This window comes from Gobius niger (assembly GCF_951799975.1).
Source record: "Gobius niger genome assembly, chromosome: 12".
In the NCBI taxonomy this organism is placed as follows: Eukaryota; Metazoa; Chordata; class Actinopteri; order Gobiiformes; family Gobiidae; genus Gobius; species Gobius niger.
In genome coordinates this window covers 20,172,276-20,190,428 of record NC_136863.1, presented here as the reverse complement: position 1 = coordinate 20,190,428, position 18,153 = coordinate 20,172,276, and the positions used below count along the sequence as shown (strand labels likewise).

Below are 18,153 nucleotides of genomic sequence, written 5' to 3'. Positions count from 1 at the left end.
TCGGCCCAGAGGGAAGAAGAGGAAGACGGGGTGAGAACTCTGAAGACCCACTGTTTTGTTTTGGATTAGGGAGAGTCCCAGCAGACTGTTTATCTCACTGTACAGAACATATGAAGACAGAGTGAAAGAAAGTCACTCAGTTACAAACAGATGTTCATTGTTCCGTTATATAACATCTGCATCCCACTCAGTCTATCAGAGTCTCAAGTTACACAACTTCTCACCAGGGACTTTCTTTTACTTTGACAGTAAATATTCAAAGTTACTCTTTATTGATATTTTGAGTGTCCAAAAAAGCGCTATATAAGTTATTATTATTTTATGACCATGCAATCTCTATATCTGGTAACCTAATGTTGATGACAAGTCTAAGTCTAGTATCAGATTATTTGCCCGTGTGTCTCAGTGACACTTTTCTGCTAAATACACATTGATTATTGATGCTATGGGAGTAACAGTAAACCAAATAAATGAGGAACTAAAGAGAGAGGAAGGACAGCTGCCTCGGGAGAATTATTGCTCCATGGGCAGCTGTTTGAACATGGGCTCTATGCCCATGTTCAAACATGGGCATAGAGCCCATGTTTGTTTGTTTTTTGAATACCCAATACCCACATTGCGCCCTACGCTCCTCCATGAAGTGGAGTTGTTTCACTTGTTTGTACAGTTAAAGGTTAGATTGCGCAGGTTACAGAATTGGGACAGTGCGGCATGCGTCATTTTCAGACCTAAACTTGATAAAGTTGAAGGTAATTTTGTCAGAAAAAAAATTATATAGTTAATGAGTTGACATTAAAACATGTTAAAATAAATGTATATTTGGCTATTAGTTATTTATTTGAGCTAGCTGTATGATTTAAATTTGAAATGTCGATCATATATTTTTGCTTTTCCAAGCAACATTAAACCTGTATTGTATTTACACATACAGCAAAAGAAAGTTAAAATTTTTCATTAAAGGTAAATTTTTCCGGCACAAGATCTGCCGACGCAGCCATTTTCACATTTTTTTGTCTATACTGCAAAGAATTGTGGGCAATATGCTGTGCCGAAGTCCACTTGGATGTGGGCTTCGGCAAAGTGAGGATCAGGGGCGCAAAGGGGGCGGGGCAAAAAGACCACTCTGGAGAATTGGGATACCCTTCACACTCATCATCGGGAACGCACAAATGAGGGGCACAAGAGTGGAAGTGCGAGTATTGCAGGGCCTAAGAAATGTTTGGCATGAATTCTGTATTGCAAAGCATGCTGATGAGGTGTGTTGTTATCACTGATTTTAGGACTTCCGGGTGAAAAAGGAGAACCCGGGCCCAAAGGAGAGCCTGGACCGCTCCGAATTCTCAAAGGCGAAACCTTTGAAGATATTTTTATTGAAGGTGAGAGCTAGTTTTAGGATTGTACTAAATGCTAATATGTTAAACGGAAAACAATAGGACACAAGTGAATTGAAATTTGTACATATTCTAAGGTCCTTCTGGCCCACCTGGCCCGCCCGGCCCTCCTGGTCCCGCCTGTTGTCCGAAAACAAATATCAAACTGAAAACTGAACAAGACTGTCAGCAAAACACGCACTTGGGTAAGCATCCTCTCCAGTTTACTAACATGTAGGCCTGTCACGATAATAAATTTGACAATCGATATATTGAGCCAGGAAAGTATCGCGATAAATGATATTATTGACTAACGATACTAGATACTGTCAACTCTCAGGCATAAAAATGGCACTAAACCTTTGTTCTAAAAGTTCATCATCATATCCTAAAATACCACACAAGCTGCAAACAGGAAATATAAAGTAACTTTGCTTCAGTTAGAAAATAAAGTTGGGGGGGGGGGAGCTAATAAATGTACAGACAATAAATATCAAGCACAAAAATGTATCGTTGATCCGTTATTTATTGAAAGTCGATATAGTAATTATTGTGACAGGAGACTTTTCAGGGTCCGTCTGCCTGCTTGTTCTTCTAGCCATTAGCATTAGCCATCAATCATCACAAATTTTGAATGATCCAGATGTTTTCAGCTATTTTCAACCTGTCATCAACCACATAAAGGTGAGGTCAAAGCCTTCAAAGACTTCATTAAAGATCAGAAAAGGGGTTTGGTTATGATTAGAACGATGTATAGGGGGCGGAACTGGGTTGGAAGATAGAAAGACGCCTTCCCTCCTGATTGGACCTAACAGGACAAACTTATGTTATTTATGCCATAGAACCACCTCCAGTAACTACTGACAGCTCAAGCAGCTCAACAAGTATCCACCAAACAGGTAGGAGATAAGTCAAAATCATTGGTCAATAAATACATGCAGCAGTTGATATACATAGTGTGAATAGAAAAATATATACTTCAGATATCTTTCCATTTTTTCAGATTTGATCTTAATCCGTCCTTCAAATGACACCAAGAAAAACAAAAAACACAACTTTGGTAAGCAGCTCCACAGTATTTAAATTGACAAATATTGTGTTGCTGATTTAAATAAATATATTTGGCAGGAGCTTTATCTACAGAAACAATTGACCCCAATGACCTCAACAAAGAGACCACTACCGAGGGATTTGTTAATGTCTTACCACGTATGATTGTGTATATACTAAGCTGTATTGCTCAGTGCCTGTGTGTTACACACAGTACACACTGATAAACTAGGGACTCATTGTTGTTTTTCTCCAATAGCTACTGAACCAACTGGTCCAGACCACACCATGAGTGATACAGAAGTTATCACAAAACCAACAACCACCTTAACAACAAGTAGAGTCTACTTTCATGTAGCATATTCAGTTATATGTTTTTTACTTAACCAAATCTTTATTCAAACAAAAATCCTGAATTCAGCAACGTCCTTATAGTTACAGACACAAAGAAGAGTCTGGACAAAATATCCCGTAAGCCTATTACCTTTTGATGTCATGACATGATTTAATTGGCTTTTATATTTGTTTTCCTTTTTGTTGTCACACAGAGCAATCCACTTTGCAGCCTACTCAGAAAGATGCTCCCGATGTTACAAGTCCTAAGACTGTTTCAGACAGGAACACAGAATCCGGTATTGTTCAGAACCAGAATCAGAATAACTTAATTGATGCTAAAGGGGAAATTATTTTCGTTACAGGAGAAAGAAATCCTGCAATTAAAATGCATTTGTTTCATCACAGTGGCCTCTATGATTCTCCCAGATAAATTATTTTGAGAGTTTCCGCTGCCGACGTACCCACCAGAAAACCACAAAACAATTGATCCTGGAGCATTGTAGAGGCCACCATGATTACTTAAGAAATAAGTAACAAACAAAGGTTTATAACAGGAATCCTTTTAGAATGGTGAATGAAAAGTGCCTATTAAGTCTCATCTTCATCTCATTTTCTATATCTAATGTTTAATCTTACAGTGCCCATTGTTGTTGAAGATATCTTAAATGTCACAGAAGTCGGTGTCTCAGGTTGGTAAGGGTGGGTTACTATAAGGATGTCTAAATGTGTCCATTTAAATATCTTTTCCCTTTTTACGCAGAGTCTCCCTCTTCACGAACAACTCAAGAGTATGTTTTACAAAGAATGAATTTGAACACTTTGCTCGACAACAACACTAAATCAGGTAATCGTGCCTTAATTTCACACTTAAACTGGGACATCATGTGTCTTGGTGTACCAGACTCTCGTGTGCTGTGAACAAGCTGTTCCTTGTTGTCCAATCAGTTACTTTAATAAGATACGTTATGTAATATTTTTTTTTACAGTGCATTCATCATCTTCTCCAACTGTTGAAGTCAACAGGGTTTTAACTGTCAGTGATGTAGAGGTCCCAGGAAAAGGCAGACGGTATGGTAAGTAATCATTTAGCACTGTTTTCTCTTGCACTATTTAGAATCAACCGTGTATAAAATAGCATCACAAGTGCTGTAGACTGGTTACTGTGCAAACAAACAATTTCTTCAGATCCCACGGTTGCACCACTTCCTCAAGAGGACAATCCTACACCGCCATTCAATGGAGAAAACACCAACATGACACCGAACACAACATCCCAAGGTCTGGTAAACTGTACTAGTGTAATGTTGTATACTTTTATGATACTTTTGTATTCAAGTGCATTTTATGTACGTATATGCGCTATTGTATTTTTATACTTTGAATTGACTTTTTATTTATTCATTTTCATCTTTTGACAGATTTACTTTTAGGAAATCCAACTACAGCGACAGATGTTATGAATACAACGCAAAATAAGCAAAACATATTTTCACAAATTTGGGAATCTCTCTCATTTAAAAAGGAAAGTCACAACCAAATAGTAAATCACCATGCCAAGTCTACAGTAGTGCCAGTGACTGCTTCAACAGGTATTGTGTTTTGCTTATCTATTTTACTTCTTCAGAGTAGGGATATAGTACAGTATTTACACTATAGCCATTTGGCCAACTTAAGAGATCAACATGCTAACAGAGATCTAACAAAATCAAGCATTTTGTCAAATATTGTATTTCCAGAATCCACACAACAACCTGCCATTAATAGTGGAGGGTCTTTAATTGAGTCAAACCCTGGTGTAAACTCAGGTAAGAGAACTGTTTCTAAGGGCCAGTTTCCAGTAATATACCATAACAATTACTTTGTAGCATATTTTATTCCAGAATGGAAGACAGATGACAACAGACAGGTGTTAGAGAGTGAAATTGAAGCCACACATCAAGTTGCATCAAGTAAGTACAAATCATGGGTAGAAACTAAAAATCAAAAACTAAACTAAACCTTCTCCAGGATCCACACAACAACCTGCCATTGATAGTGGAGGGTCTTTAACTGAGTCAAACCCTAGTGTAAACTCAGGCAAGAGAACTATTTCTAAGGGTCAGTTTAATATACCATAACTGTGTGTGTACTTTTGCAGTGATAATTTCGGAGGAAAAGGAAAATGCAAAATCAAGAATTGCGTTTTGTACATATTCTGCAAAAAAAAAAACTTGTTTATGTATTTTAATTTCCCTGTATCAGACAAGTATTTCATAATCGAGTTTGCACAAAAGGAAAATACAATGATTAAAACTTTTATTGATTACGTTTAATCCTTTTCTGCATCAACTCAAATACAAAAATGCTCGTTGAGGAAAACAGCACAAAAGTTGATTAAATCTTTAAGTTGTGAGAAAAGTCCTGTCAGGCTGTGGCTCAGGGGCCAAACCCACTGGCGACGCATCGCACAACGCTTAACGCACGCGAGGAAAAATAGGATTGTTTCTATTTTGAGGAATGCGTCTTGTGCGTTGCCCCTGGCTCGCGTTACGCACAGCTCAACGTGGCCGCTCCAATTCACCTTCAATTAAATCTATGTCAAAACCATAGACATGTTCAAAACGAGTCAAAAAGGCCACGTGTTTACGCAGGGCAGGTTTATGCAGTCGTAGAGCCTTAAAAATGGCGCTACGTGTTTGCAGACTGGCAGACACAGATGGGTAAAGCGTGTCAAAGCATGGGCTCGGGTGTTTGTGCATAACAAAAGGCTTCCAATGCTACCTTGAGCTAAAAAAAAAAAAAAAAAAATGCTGCGTGCTCACTGTAACTTGAGCAAACAGCCTGTAAATGAACAACATGTAACGCACTGTGCACGTTTGGCTGGAGCGCACACATACAAACAATCTCCTGGAATAACCGTGCGTAAAAGGCACGTCACATGGCCAGGGCGCATGAAGTGTTTGTGAACGTGAGCAGCGCCAAAGCCAGATGCTGATCGCTGGTCAATGGCGTTTGGAATTTATCTTTAAGCCAAGAGAGACGAGTTCTACTAAAGTTCTCCTAATCAAGAGTTTCACTTCCGGGTAAAACGACTGAACGTAATCAATAAAGGTTCATTGTTGTATTTTCTCTGTTGGCTAATATCAAGTTAATGTCTTATATAGGCAAATTTAAAAATCAAAATAGTCAGTATTTTTTATATTGCAACAGTACATGATGTAAACGCATTTTTTAATTTTGCATATTGCTTTTAAAATCGAAAATACAATGAACGCCAAGTACACAGAGCCATAACAATAACTTTCTCACATATTTTATTCCAGAATGGAATACAGATGACAACAGACTTGTGTTACCAAATGAAATTGAAAACGTTACAGAAGCCACACACCAGGTTTCACCAAGTAAGTATAAATGAAGGATAGAAACCAAAAATCGAAAACTAAACTAAACCTTCTCCAGAATCCACACAACAACCTGCCATTGATAGTAGAGGGTCTTTATTTGAGTCAAACCCTGGTGTAAACTCAGGTAACAGAACTGTTTCTAAGGGGCGGTTTCCAGTATTTAACCATAACAATTACTTTGTATCACATTTTATTTCAGAATGGAAGACAGATGACAACAGACAGGTGTTACCAAATGAAATTCAAAATGTTACACAAGCCACACCTCAGGTTTTACCAAGTAAGTACCAATCATGGATAGAAACCAAAAATCAAAAACTAAACCAAATCATCTCCAGAAGTGGTGAATGTTGAATTAATTGTTTATATATTTTTGCTTTTTTTGTGTGCAGCCTCTTTATCATCTAAGCATATTACATCTAATATCAGTGAAAATCTAATCGACACATATATGAAAAGTGGTAAGAAATATCATCCAAATATCAGTCATTAAGATAACATGTCTAAAATTGTTTGTTAAAATGCCCCATGCACAATTTGGCACAGTCTTTACTTCCTATGTGCGTCACCTTATGGTTTAGAAGTGTCCTTTCCTCAGACCATTCCATGACCAGGAACATATAATATCACACATAATATCACAATAAAATTTGCTCTGGTGGAGATGCCCTGTCAAGGCTCCCCCAGTTTTCAACCCTTCATAATCTGGCACTTACTCAAATTCTTGTTCATTTTCACTTCTTCTATCACATCACATTTTGCATATTACATGTATTTCACTCTGTAACACAGTGTTTCTCAACCAGGGGTATGGGGACCCCTGGGGGTACTTGAGGACCTAGCAGGGGGTACTTGGAACTATTTCAGATTGAAAAAAAGGGGAAAATGTAACATATTTATAGTAAAAGCTATATTTTTCAGTAAAATATGTTGCTTTTGGAGAATTGTAGGTTTAATTTGATTGTAACATTGTCCTTTTTCTTACAAATACCACTTTTAAGTAATTACTTTTTAAATAAACTGTAACACCCTTGAGGTAGGGGTACACGGTTGACCACTGAAAGGCTAAAGGGGTACGAAAGACAAAAAAACGTTGGGAACAGATACAATAATTCATCTTTTGAAAAAAGCATCCAAATGCAATAAATCGTGTATACACGTCCTGTCCTTTTTAGAGTCATCATCCTCCAGCTACAATAATCTCAACATGACTGACCTTGAGGGAATGGCCAAGACAGGTAATGGCGTACTTAACTACCAACCCGCTCACATATTATATTATGGTGTTCTTTCTTTTCCCATGTAGAGTGCACTGTGAAAACCATTAAATGCCCAGAAAAGGCCTCCGAAATGCAGACCACTTTTGGATCTTGGCTGCTGGATGCTTCCCTACAAAATGACAATCAATATTGGCTTGCAGAGCACTTTTCAGGTGACTAAAGATTGAATTGTGAATTTAAGCAAGTGCTTTTCTGAAGTGTGTCCTTTTTTTAAGGTCGGATTTTGCTTGAGTACAGAAACATCTCAGCTTCGCAAAATACAAGTGCTAAAATCATTGATGTGCAGGGGTATTACCAAGGTTGTGGTCATGTGGTTTATAAGGGACATTTTTATTTTCACTTGGCTGGAACAAAGAAACTCATGAAGTAAGTATTCAACATCATAAACTTGAAGTTTTATCATCTGTGTAACTTAATTTGATGACTGTCTCCTTATAGATTTAACCTGAAAACAAGAAGAATTGAGAGTCTCACAATGACAAACAGTCGCTATAACGGCCTCAATTATCTTTTAAGAAATTCAAAGACCTATTTTAAGTTTGCCGTGGATGAAAATGGACTGTGGGTTATCTTTGCTTTGAACTCAGAAGACAAAATGATGGTTGCAAAACTAAACCATGAGAGTTTTTCAATGACATCTCCCATTGACATAGCATATCCTACAACCAAAGCAGGAAATGCTTTTATTGCATGTGGAGTGGTTTATGTCAGTGATGATAAAGACAGGAAGATTTCATATGCATTCGACTTGGAAAAGAAAAAACCTGTTGATGTAAATTTTAATGTTAGAGCATCTAATGGGATTTTGGCTATGATGTCGTACTATCCTAACATGAAGAGGATGATTATGTGGGACAATCGCAGTGTCAAAATGTGCAAAGTAAAATATCAAGTTGTTGCTTAAATCATTATTTCTGCTATTTCTATATGATTTTAATATTGTGGTGAAATGGTAATTTATCAAAAATATTGACCATGTTTAAAATAAAATTACTTTTTCTAGACTTTCTAGACTCTTTTCATGTTATAGAATACACCTAAAGATAACTAGTGAACATTTTGTACGATTAGTGGAAGATTCAGCCTTGACATGTTCACTTCAGGGTCTAAGTAAATCTTGATTGTTGTGTGTGTGTGTTTTTTTTTTAATGTGTTTTAAATTGTAGCATGCAACGGTGACCAAAATAAGCAATATCTTAAACAGTGCTCAACTTCGGTTCACCATAATCGTTACATGGATTTTACTCAACTAGCACATCATATCTATATTAGTATTTTTTAGGTAATTATGTAAAGAGGTCGTATTATCGTAGTGCACACAAACGCATCATCACATGCTTGTGCAACAGTAGATATGTAAGGAGCTGGATAGGCGAGTACTGCATTGAAAGCCCCGGCCTGGCCGCCATGTCTTCACCATCTATTTACTTATAGTACAACTGTTAGCTAATGTACTTGACTGTAGTGGGAAGGGTAGTTGCTAGACCTGCATAACAGTTAGCGTTGCATCACTGGTGGTCTTATCCTATCTATGAATTGAAGAACGAATCTTTCACTATATTACGCTTTCCAACAGGAAGAATGAATGTCTTGATCTGAAGTGTAAGAATCAAACAAACAAGCGAAGTGGGAGTGACATAGCACATTTGCTTTTCTCCAAAAGGCTGTCAAGAGATACTACTGGTTTCACCGTGTTCTGTGAGTAACTTCGAGGCTTGTTTTTTTCCCCTTAAATTTATGCTCGGCTGAAGGTTAAATCGTTTGTGCAAGAGTATTGGTAAACCCACAGATTAGCAGCCACAGCGGTGAAGTGGTACTGGTTTGGGCCTGTCCTTTGCTTGCTAACATTTATCTTAGATGTCACTTCTTTAAATTACATAACATTTGCTCTCACATCATTTGAGTATGCGCTCTAGTTACTCTAGTTCAGTACATGTATTTCTAGAAACTTGTCTTTCTATATTCTGCTCTAAAGTCGCTGTAAAAATGACCTGCTAATGCTAGCAGTGACGCCGACGTTATGACATGTTTTGCCACTGGCCTGTTCTACTTTTCCACCGCTGTTGGCAGCAATATTTCTCATCCTTTTATTGCTTTCGTTCCAGGGATTAGAGACTACAGTGGAGTGATGTCCAGTACATGTACTTCGGCTGCTAGGTTAATACTCAATACGACACACAGAGGTAAGAAATAACTAATTTTACTGTGGTGAACACCCGCTGACATTGTACAACGTGCAATGACCTAACCCAGATCCCAGATGTTTGTTGTGACAGTACATAATGTAATGTTGGCTAACGTAAAGGGTCACAGAGTCTGTTATGGAATTGCGACTAGAAGTAAAGTATTACCACCTTTGCCATGGAAACAACAAACGGTTGTTAAAAGAGTTTAACTCTACATAACTTGGTCATGTTTGACTTTATTTTCTCAACATGTCATGGTAGATTCCTTTTAGTTATGGCTTAGTCCTTTTTTACATTAATTAATTATTTACATTACATGTATATTTTTAATTTAGATGCTAGATTTGCTTGTGTAAATCTATTCTATGTTTTTGTTACAGGACTGATATGCTCCCGGATTCAGCTGTATTCATTGAGTCGTCAGCGGTCTCGGGAAAGACATTTACTCTCGAGACTTCATCTAAGAACTTTTTCAGAAACCACAGTCTGTTTTGCCGCTAAAGATGGAACAACAAAGGATGGAGGAAGTGATGGGAAGGTGATTTTATTGACAATTTGCCAGATTTAAACTTAATTTAAATACATTTTTAGTAATAATAATATTTGTAATCCTCATCCTCAATTAGAAAAGCATCAGTGAGGGGAAGAGGCTGTCTGGCTCTGGTGGATCAGGTAAAGGGGGAAGTCAACTCCGTTGTCCCAAATGTGGAGATCCCTGTACACACGTAGAAACGTTTGTATGTAAGTAATCCCACTGCATATTACACTAAAAGCTCTACAACTTGCAGCGGTAATTTTCTAATTGCTTAAATATATTTTTTACAGCATCAACACGATTTGTTAAATGTGAGAAGTGCCATCATTTCTTTGTGGTACTATCTGAAACTGATTCCAAGAAGGGGCTCAGCAAGGAGCCCGAATCAGCGGCCGAGGCTGTGAAACTTGCCTTTGCTCAGAAACCTCCTCCTCCACCAAAGAAGGTGATAATCCACGCAAACAATCACACACACGTAAACACACACACATAAACACCAACAAATACACAAACAAAAGAGTAACCAATACAAACCGTGATTTACCTGCATTTTTGTTTGTTTCAGATATATGCATACCTTGACAAATATGTTGTTGGACAGTCCTATGCGAAGAAGGTTCTGGCAGTTGCAGTGTACAATCACTACAAGCGCATCTACAACAACATCCCGGCAGGAAACAGACAACAAGTGGAGGTGGAGAAGCAGCCCTCTTTAACTCCACGAGGTTGGTTCCTGGATCATTATGCAGAAGGGGAAAGCATTTTTTTTTTTTCCAGATTGCTGCTGTGTAAGAAAATAAACTGGACGTTTTACTTGCATACTTGGGCACAAAGCACAAAGGCAATAATCAGTTTAGCTAGCCACGTTTTAAATGGTGCAGCAGTCATGTGGATGCTGCCTTCATTCTGTATTATTTGGCATTTGTTCAATATTATTTTTGCTCAACTATCACTTCTTGCAGCACTGTATCAATAATTGTATAAAGGTAATATTGATTTGAGTAATTCCATCCTCTTCTTGTAGAGCTAGAGATGAGAAGACGAGAGGATGAATACAGATTCACAAGTAAGTGAATATTTTTGAATTGTACAAATGCCAAAACGTACAGACACTTCTTACAAACAAGCATTTCATTTTCATTTATTTATTAAAGGCAACTTTGTTCATCTCTTTTTTAATAATCAACTTTATGGGTAAACACAAACAATAACACTTGAAATCACCCTGGCCTACTCTTAAGTCTACTATCTCAGTTCTGCCCTTGGCGGCACTGACCAGAACAGGGGTATAATTAGCCTGAAACCAAAACTCACGGCTCTCCAAAACATATCGTATGAAATCCGCAGCCTAATGCATTTCCCTGCTGGGGTCGCTCTCCAGGCCCACTGGATGAAAGTTAATCTTGACCTGTTGCTTGATTTTGCAGAGTTGTTGCAGATTGCGGGGATCAGTCCTCATGGAAACGCTCTGGGAGCAACAATGCAGCAGCAAGCGAGTCAGCAGGCCCCTCAAGAGAAGAGAGGAGGGGAGATCTTAGACTCTACACATACGGATATTAAACTTGAGAAGAGTAACATAATTCTTTTAGGCCCAACAGGATCTGGTGAGAAGCCATTTGCATTTACCGTATGTAGGCCAGCACTATGTAGGCCAGCATTATGTAATGTCTACTACAACAACCTGCTCCATTAAATTTGTCACAGGGAAAACGTTGTTGGCACAGACACTGGCCAGATGTCTCGATGTCCCCTTTGCTATTTGTGATTGCACAACGCTAACTCAAGCTGGATATGTGGGAGAAGACATTGAGTCCGTTATTGCAAAGCTGCTACAAGATGCTAACTATTCAGTGGAAAAAGCTCAACAAGGTGAGCGTTGGAGAACCAAGTCGTATTTCAATTGCCACACTGTTTGACACTGTGTGCTATTTGTTTCCTTTTTCTTCAGGTATTGTGTTTCTGGATGAGGTGGATAAGATCGGTAGTGTACCAGGAATCCACCAGCTTAGAGATGTTGGAGGAGAAGGAGTCCAGCAGGTGTGACTTGCTGTCTTAGTCTGTTCTACTTGCACATTTCTCATGTTATATAATGTCGAAATTCTTGTTTTTCCCAGGGTTTGCTTAAACTGCTGGAAGGGACCATTGTCAATGTTCCTGAGAAAAACTCAAGAAAACTAAGAGGGGAGACCGTGCAAGTAGACACAACTAATATTCTGTTTGTTGCTTCTGGTGCCTTCAATGGACTTGACCGAATCATCAGCAGAAGAAAGAATGAAAAGGTGCAAGTACTGTAGTAAAATGGATTTTGGTTTGAATGGCATTTTAACATGAGCATATTTTTGACCCTGCAGTATTTGGGCTTTGGAACTCCATCAAACCTAGGGAAGGGTCGTCGTGCTGCAGCCGCCGCTGATTTGGCAAACACGAGCGGAGAGACTGACACTGTAGCAGAGATCGAGGAGAAAGACAGACTTCTGAAACTCGTAGAGGCTCGAGACCTGATCGAGTTTGGGATGATCCCAGAGTTTGTGGGCCGTTTGCCTGTGGTAGTCCCCCTGCACAGTCTGGATGAGGAGACACTAGTCCGTATTCTCACTGAACCTCGAAATGCTGTGGTGCCTCAGTACCAAGCTTTGTTCAGTATGGATAAAGTATGTTGTGTTTTGCAGACTAAATTAATAAAATATGTATATAGGTATAGGTATATATTTAAATCTGCATTTCTTTTTCTTTTCTTTTTTTAGTGTGAACTGAATGTTACTCAAGATGCCTTGAAAGCCATTGCCAGGATGGCCCTGGAAAGGAAGACTGGGGCTCGTGGTCTCAGATCTATAATGGTATCTGTTATTTTTTCTTTTTAGCTATATTCATTTGACAAAAATGTTCAATATGATAATTTTCAAAATCCCATCTACAGGAAAAACTGCTGCTGGAGCCTATGTTTGAGGTTCCCCACTCAGACATTATTGCTGTTGAACTAAACAAAGAAGTTGTTCATGGAAAATCTGACCCTGGGTATATCAGGTTAGTATGTCAGGGTTTAACACTCATTATAAAGGGACACATCAACCAATTTCAATCTTTTTTTTTTCTTTTTCTAATGAATATCCCAAGCAACAGTTGCCATTTCAAACAAATGACTCAAACAAAGTTTAAATGAACCGTCAAAATAAACAATTATCGTTATAATATGAAATTATGCACAGATGACTGAGGAATGGACTAGATTAGTTGATAGGCCTTGTTTAGATACTGAGATACCCGATTATTTGTATTAATCTAATCCAGAGAATTGTGTTAACTTCCTGTTTCCAGAGCACCGGCCAAAGAGTCAACTGAGGAGGAATACGACTCGGGCATTGAGGAGGAGAACTGGCCCAGACAGGCTGACGCCGCAAACAACTAAACCATGCGTCACTCATTTCATAAACCCTGACAGTGCCCTCAGAAATGTACAGATTTCTATGGACTTTTTGAATAATCACTGATTTTAAAGCCTTGTATTAACAAGCTGAGGAAAGTTTTTAGTTAAGCTAATGAAGGCTTCTGGTGATTTTTACTGAACAAATTAAAAGTGTGTAACACCTTTGGTCCTGTGTATCACACATTAATTCACTAGCTCTATGCTAATGGTGGACCTTTTTATGTATTCAATCTCCGGATTGTTAACATTTTATCTATATAAAGATAATGCAATTTTATGCTATATGTTTTGTAGCTAGTGTTTGTTTTTTTGTGGTGAATGGCTCTGACATCGAGGGAAACAATGGACATTATGGGATCATGTACACTTGAACTGGGTGATGCAACGCAGGGGTGTCCAAACTTTGGTGTGGGGTTTTGCTGGGTCTTATTTGGCCCAAATTGCCATATATAGAACTTTGATTGCAAGTTCCAGGAATAATATACTGAAAAATATGCGGCGGCAGTTAAAACTTCTCTTGATTGAAATTTTAATTTCTAAAACGAAGGAAGTTAAAAATCTATAGTGAGCCAAAACCCTCCAAAGTTTGGATACCCCTGATGTGAAAGTGTAGGTCTAATGTTACTATTTCAACTAATGCCTTACAACTAAAGGGCATGATATTCCACAAGCATCAAAATGTTGATGTTGAACACCATTGTCACAATGGTGTAAGAACAGACTGTAATGGTGTAAGAACATACTGTAAAATTTGAGTTCTCCGCACAATAAGTGTATTGAAGTAGTCCTTTAAAAACATTACATTAAGTAGGAAATTAAGTGTTTCAAGTGTAAGACATCTGAAGACGTAAATAGTGACCGTTTAAACCGAACAGTGGTTCTTTATAGTGATGCTTCCTCTACTCGCCCAGAGAATGTACTTATTCCATCACACCTTTATCTGTGGCTCAGGTGTCTCCGTCACAATCCAGGGATATCACTTGGCGTATAGGCGTTTTGTGTCTCCAGTTAGTCATCCTTAACTGAAATAAACATATACCTTGTTCCATAACATCATTTTCTCTTCATGAAACTTCCTGAAACTCAGTTGTCACCAGCATTGGGAACCCTGCCAACTTGGTATTAACTGAGTGGCACCAAAATACCCTCATCTGTAAACAAGCGTGTATGAAATTCTCACTTGGATACAGCTGTACTGTGAAAATACTTTGTGCTTCAAAATAAGATTAAATCAGATCTTTTCTTTCTTTGAGTTTACTCTCATTCACATATCATCCGCGTTAGGTGCAATCTGTTACACAGCTGTTAAACTCCACCAGTTTTGTTGTAATTGTCAAAATACAAATAAAATATATAAATGTCCTCATTTTGAGAGTCCTACATTGTACCAGCATGCATTATGTAGCAAATCTCAGGATATTATTTGCCATAATTTTTATTAAAGTTACTGAATGCAGCATGTGCCCCGGGTTCAGCTTTGTATAAAATGTTTTCTTTAAAGCAATGTAGGCTGTAAACTGTCAACATACAACAGTACAATTATTATTAGTGTGAAGCCCAGGAAAAATTGTCCTTATCATATGTGCGACTGTGACAGAGGCAGACTTAATTAATAATTACATTTTTCAGATTGACGTAAATTAATTTAAAATGACATTTATTTAAACTATTATTCAAAGTTGTATTTATTTACTGTAGTAATCTGCTTTGTAACAATTGTTGTTGTAATAACTTGTTGTACCTATGTAGTGCATACACAATGGAATAATGTGTGTTAGTACATAATGTAATAAGACAAAAGACCCTTTGGGTTAGGGTCTTATCTCATTTTGTACCTCCAAACACATATATACATATAGGTACAATTTATTAGGCCTACACATTACATAGCAGATTACATTGTACTAAATTGGTACAATGTATCTAGGGGTAGTACCTGAGTAAATATTTCACTTGTATGCCACTTTCAGTAGGCCACTTTGACTAAAATAAGCTCATACAAAACTGAAACACTGATCTTTGCTCCAGACCACGAGATCGTCCTGATCAAACCACACCTTGGCTCTCTCGGGCTCCTCTGTCACATCCAGCCTCAGAAACCTGGGGGTTGTGTTTGATCAGACCATATCTTGGAAACACACGCAGCTTGTCCGAAAGTGCTTTTATCATCTCAGAAACGTCTCTATAATTTGCTTGAGAAATAAAATAGCATCAGATGCGTCCATTCATTTGATTATTTTAAGGTGGTGTATCACAGCAAGGTTGTATAGTTTTACCTAGGAAACCAGAGAAATTCTACAAACTCATGTAAATGCACCAATAACCCAGATCATAAAGTTACATTTTAAAGTAACTTTTTCTGCTCTTAGTAATGAAAACATCCTTCATTATATTTCCCGGGAAGAGGCAGAACCGGGGGGACTTGTCATGTCAGACTGTAGCCTCCTTTTAAAAAAGGTAAGCGCTTTAGACATAAACTTTACTTACTTACTTTCTACTCCTCTACCCACAGTATAATCTATTATATTAAGTGAACATTACAGTGTTTTCCTATGAACAAATCCCATGTGTACTCTACTCACTACTTAGGATTACAGACGTCTGAGATATTATTGGTAAACAACTCAAGATGATGTCAAAGGCTTAGTGATGAGAGGATTTATCAAGTTAATCAGTTGCACAGCCATTGAGGACCACATACTGACACCAACAAACCTTCATGGAATATATTTGTACCAAAAGGCTCAAATTAAATAGCCCACTGTTTGGCTGCCAACATTTTTGTGACAATGAATACGCTCGAGGATGTCCCATTTCAAACTTATTTGGGTCCAGTGAAGGAGGAAGTGCCACGAGTCACAATTCCGGAAATTTCCACGTCAGACTGCGCTCAGATACTACAGGAAACTCAAGTAAGGGTGAAGTCAGTGTAACGCCTCATTTGAAAGCTAAGACTTACAAAACTGATTTTTTGTCATGTTTTTTTTCATCGCTTTTTCCCCTTGCTTTTTATTGTGTTATTGTTGCTTTTCCAGCACGTTTTTTTCATTCTTTTGTGACTCTATTTTGGTTTTTCATCATGTTGTTTATTTTGTATTTGCCGCTGTTTGTTGCCTTTTTTTGGGTCATTTTTGTTGTTGCATTTTCAGCCTCGTTTTCACTGCAATTTTGATGCTTTTTTCACAAAGCTTTAGATTTAGGTAAAGCTGAACTGGAGAAAATGTGGTCTGTTAAAGTGGTGGTTATCAAGTTAATAATGTTGTGAAATATGGAGCTAAAATGTAATGATTGATACTGGGATGCTTTCCCTTGATATACTTGATATTTCTCCCTACAGTATGAATTCAGCCTGGAGAAGTGGATCTTGGGGGGACAGCAGCTCCCTGGTGTGGCACCATCCTGCCCCCCATACTGGCTGCTCTTTGATTGCCCACAGGACAGCAGCAGATCCAGCCTTTGGGCTCTCAGCCCCCGAGCCCGCAGCTACAGTCTGAACTCTGCTGACTCCTGGCAGCACCGTCGCACCATTAAGTTCCTCCTGTGTGATTCTGATGAGGAGGACACCTGCTGCAAACACAGCAGTGATGCTTATTATGAGGAGTCCCCTTGTATGCAGATGGAGCGGCCCCGAAGCGCAGCCCCTCGTGATCCTTTATTCAGAGTCAAAGACCTGCACAAGGGGCCAAGCAGGGCACAGTCTCCACAGGGTGTCAGCAGTCTCCGCAAGTGCAGACCACTTTCAGATGAGAGGCACCAGCCACAGCCAGTCAGTCCTCTGTCTCAGAAGAACTCCAAGAGGCGCAGGTCACTGGGCTCTCTTACCAGAAAGTATTCTCCAAATACAGCCCATGTTGGGGAAAGAAGACTGCTGCAAGAACGGCCCTCCTCTGCAGGGCCTGTGGTCAAAAACCACAGAAAAAAGGTTAGGAGGGTTTACAGTACTTACAAAAACAGACATTGCTTGTTTGACATGCTTGCTGTTTGACAGGCTGTAGGCCCTGGTACCTACAGTGGGGCCTTTCTGGACACTGCAGCTGAGCTTCTGTCAGCGCTCACAGAGGAGGAACGAGACGTCCTTGAAACAATCACTCAGAAGGGCTACACATTACGGCGAGCCATCCTGGCCATGCAGAAGACTGGCTACAGAAGTTCAGAAAAGGTAGTAGGCCTACACAAAAACACAGTCCTTTCAAAACTATAGTTATATAGCTGTTCTGCTCAACAGATTCTGCGGTATTTGGCTGCCAATGAGCGTCTGTGTCAGCTTGGTTATGATGAAGGACAAGTGGAGGAAGCATTGGAAATGTTTCAGAACTGTGAGAACAAGGTAACGCACTATGGTAAACAGGAGTCTGAAGTTCAAAGATAATTTGCAGATTTCTTATACTTCCCATTTCAGGCAGCAGAATTCCTGCAACTCTTGGCACAATTTAATGAAATGGGATTTCAACAAAGTGCAATTAAAGAAGTACTGCTGGTTCATGAAAACCACCGCGAGAAGGCTCTGGAAGAACTCATGTCACGCCTGGGCTGAGGCAGTGTGCATATATACACCATCAATTAACAAAAAACAGAGTGATAACTTT

The 18,153-nt window shown here is 38.7% G+C and overlaps 3 protein-coding genes and 1 long non-coding RNA gene across 5 annotated transcripts; all 4 read left to right on the top strand.

The window, feature by feature from the left end:
• Positions 1-2,826: 2,826 nt before the first annotated feature.
• On the top strand, positions 2,827-3,573 carry LOC306971362. The gene is made up of 4 exons (XR_013793450.1): positions 2,827-2,891; positions 2,969-3,052; positions 3,395-3,445; positions 3,517-3,573. It is a non-coding gene; the product is annotated as an uncharacterized lncRNA (long non-coding RNA).
• A 65-nt stretch (positions 3,574-3,638) lies between these two features.
• Positions 3,639-8,361, top strand: LOC306972038 (uncharacterized protein; the record flags this gene model as incomplete). The annotated part of the gene is made up of 13 exons (XM_079568481.1): positions 3,639-3,663; positions 3,743-3,829; positions 3,942-4,034; positions 4,175-4,345; positions 4,764-4,853; positions 6,059-6,139; positions 6,198-6,266; positions 6,342-6,422; positions 6,535-6,603; positions 7,318-7,380; positions 7,449-7,574; positions 7,638-7,788; positions 7,861-8,361. 13 exons carry the CDS (start codon positions 3,639-3,641, stop codon positions 8,324-8,326), a joined length of 1,572 nt encoding a protein of 523 aa, XP_079424607.1. The 3' UTR covers positions 8,327-8,361.
• Positions 8,362-8,843: 482 nt separating this feature from the next.
• Positions 8,844-14,921, top strand: clpxb (caseinolytic mitochondrial matrix peptidase chaperone subunit Xb). Of its 2 annotated transcripts, XM_079567189.1 has the most exons (15): positions 8,844-9,120; positions 9,528-9,605; positions 9,989-10,146; positions 10,235-10,349; positions 10,434-10,588; positions 10,709-10,868; positions 11,168-11,209; positions 11,571-11,747; positions 11,848-12,012; positions 12,092-12,180; positions 12,258-12,422; positions 12,495-12,794; positions 12,888-12,980; positions 13,061-13,167; positions 13,459-14,921. In XM_079567189.1, exons 2-15 carry the CDS (start codon positions 9,551-9,553, stop codon positions 13,547-13,549), a joined length of 1,872 nt encoding a protein of 623 aa, XP_079423315.1. In that variant the 5' UTR covers positions 8,844-9,120; positions 9,528-9,550; the 3' UTR covers positions 13,550-14,921. The 2 variants fall into 2 exon arrangements, with proteins under 2 accessions (XP_079423315.1, XP_079423316.1); XM_079567190.1 differs by lacking the exon at positions 11,168-11,209.
• Positions 14,922-16,356: 1,435 nt separating this feature from the next.
• On the top strand, positions 16,357-18,101 carry LOC306971441 (uncharacterized protein; the record flags this gene model as incomplete). Its single annotated transcript, XM_079567716.1, has 5 exons — positions 16,357-16,479; positions 16,905-17,489; positions 17,556-17,726; positions 17,793-17,894; positions 17,967-18,101. The coding sequence occupies 5 exons, from the start codon at positions 16,357-16,359 to the stop codon at positions 18,099-18,101; spliced, it is 1,116 nt and encodes a 371-aa protein (XP_079423842.1).
• Between the last annotated feature and the right edge of the window lie 52 nt (positions 18,102-18,153).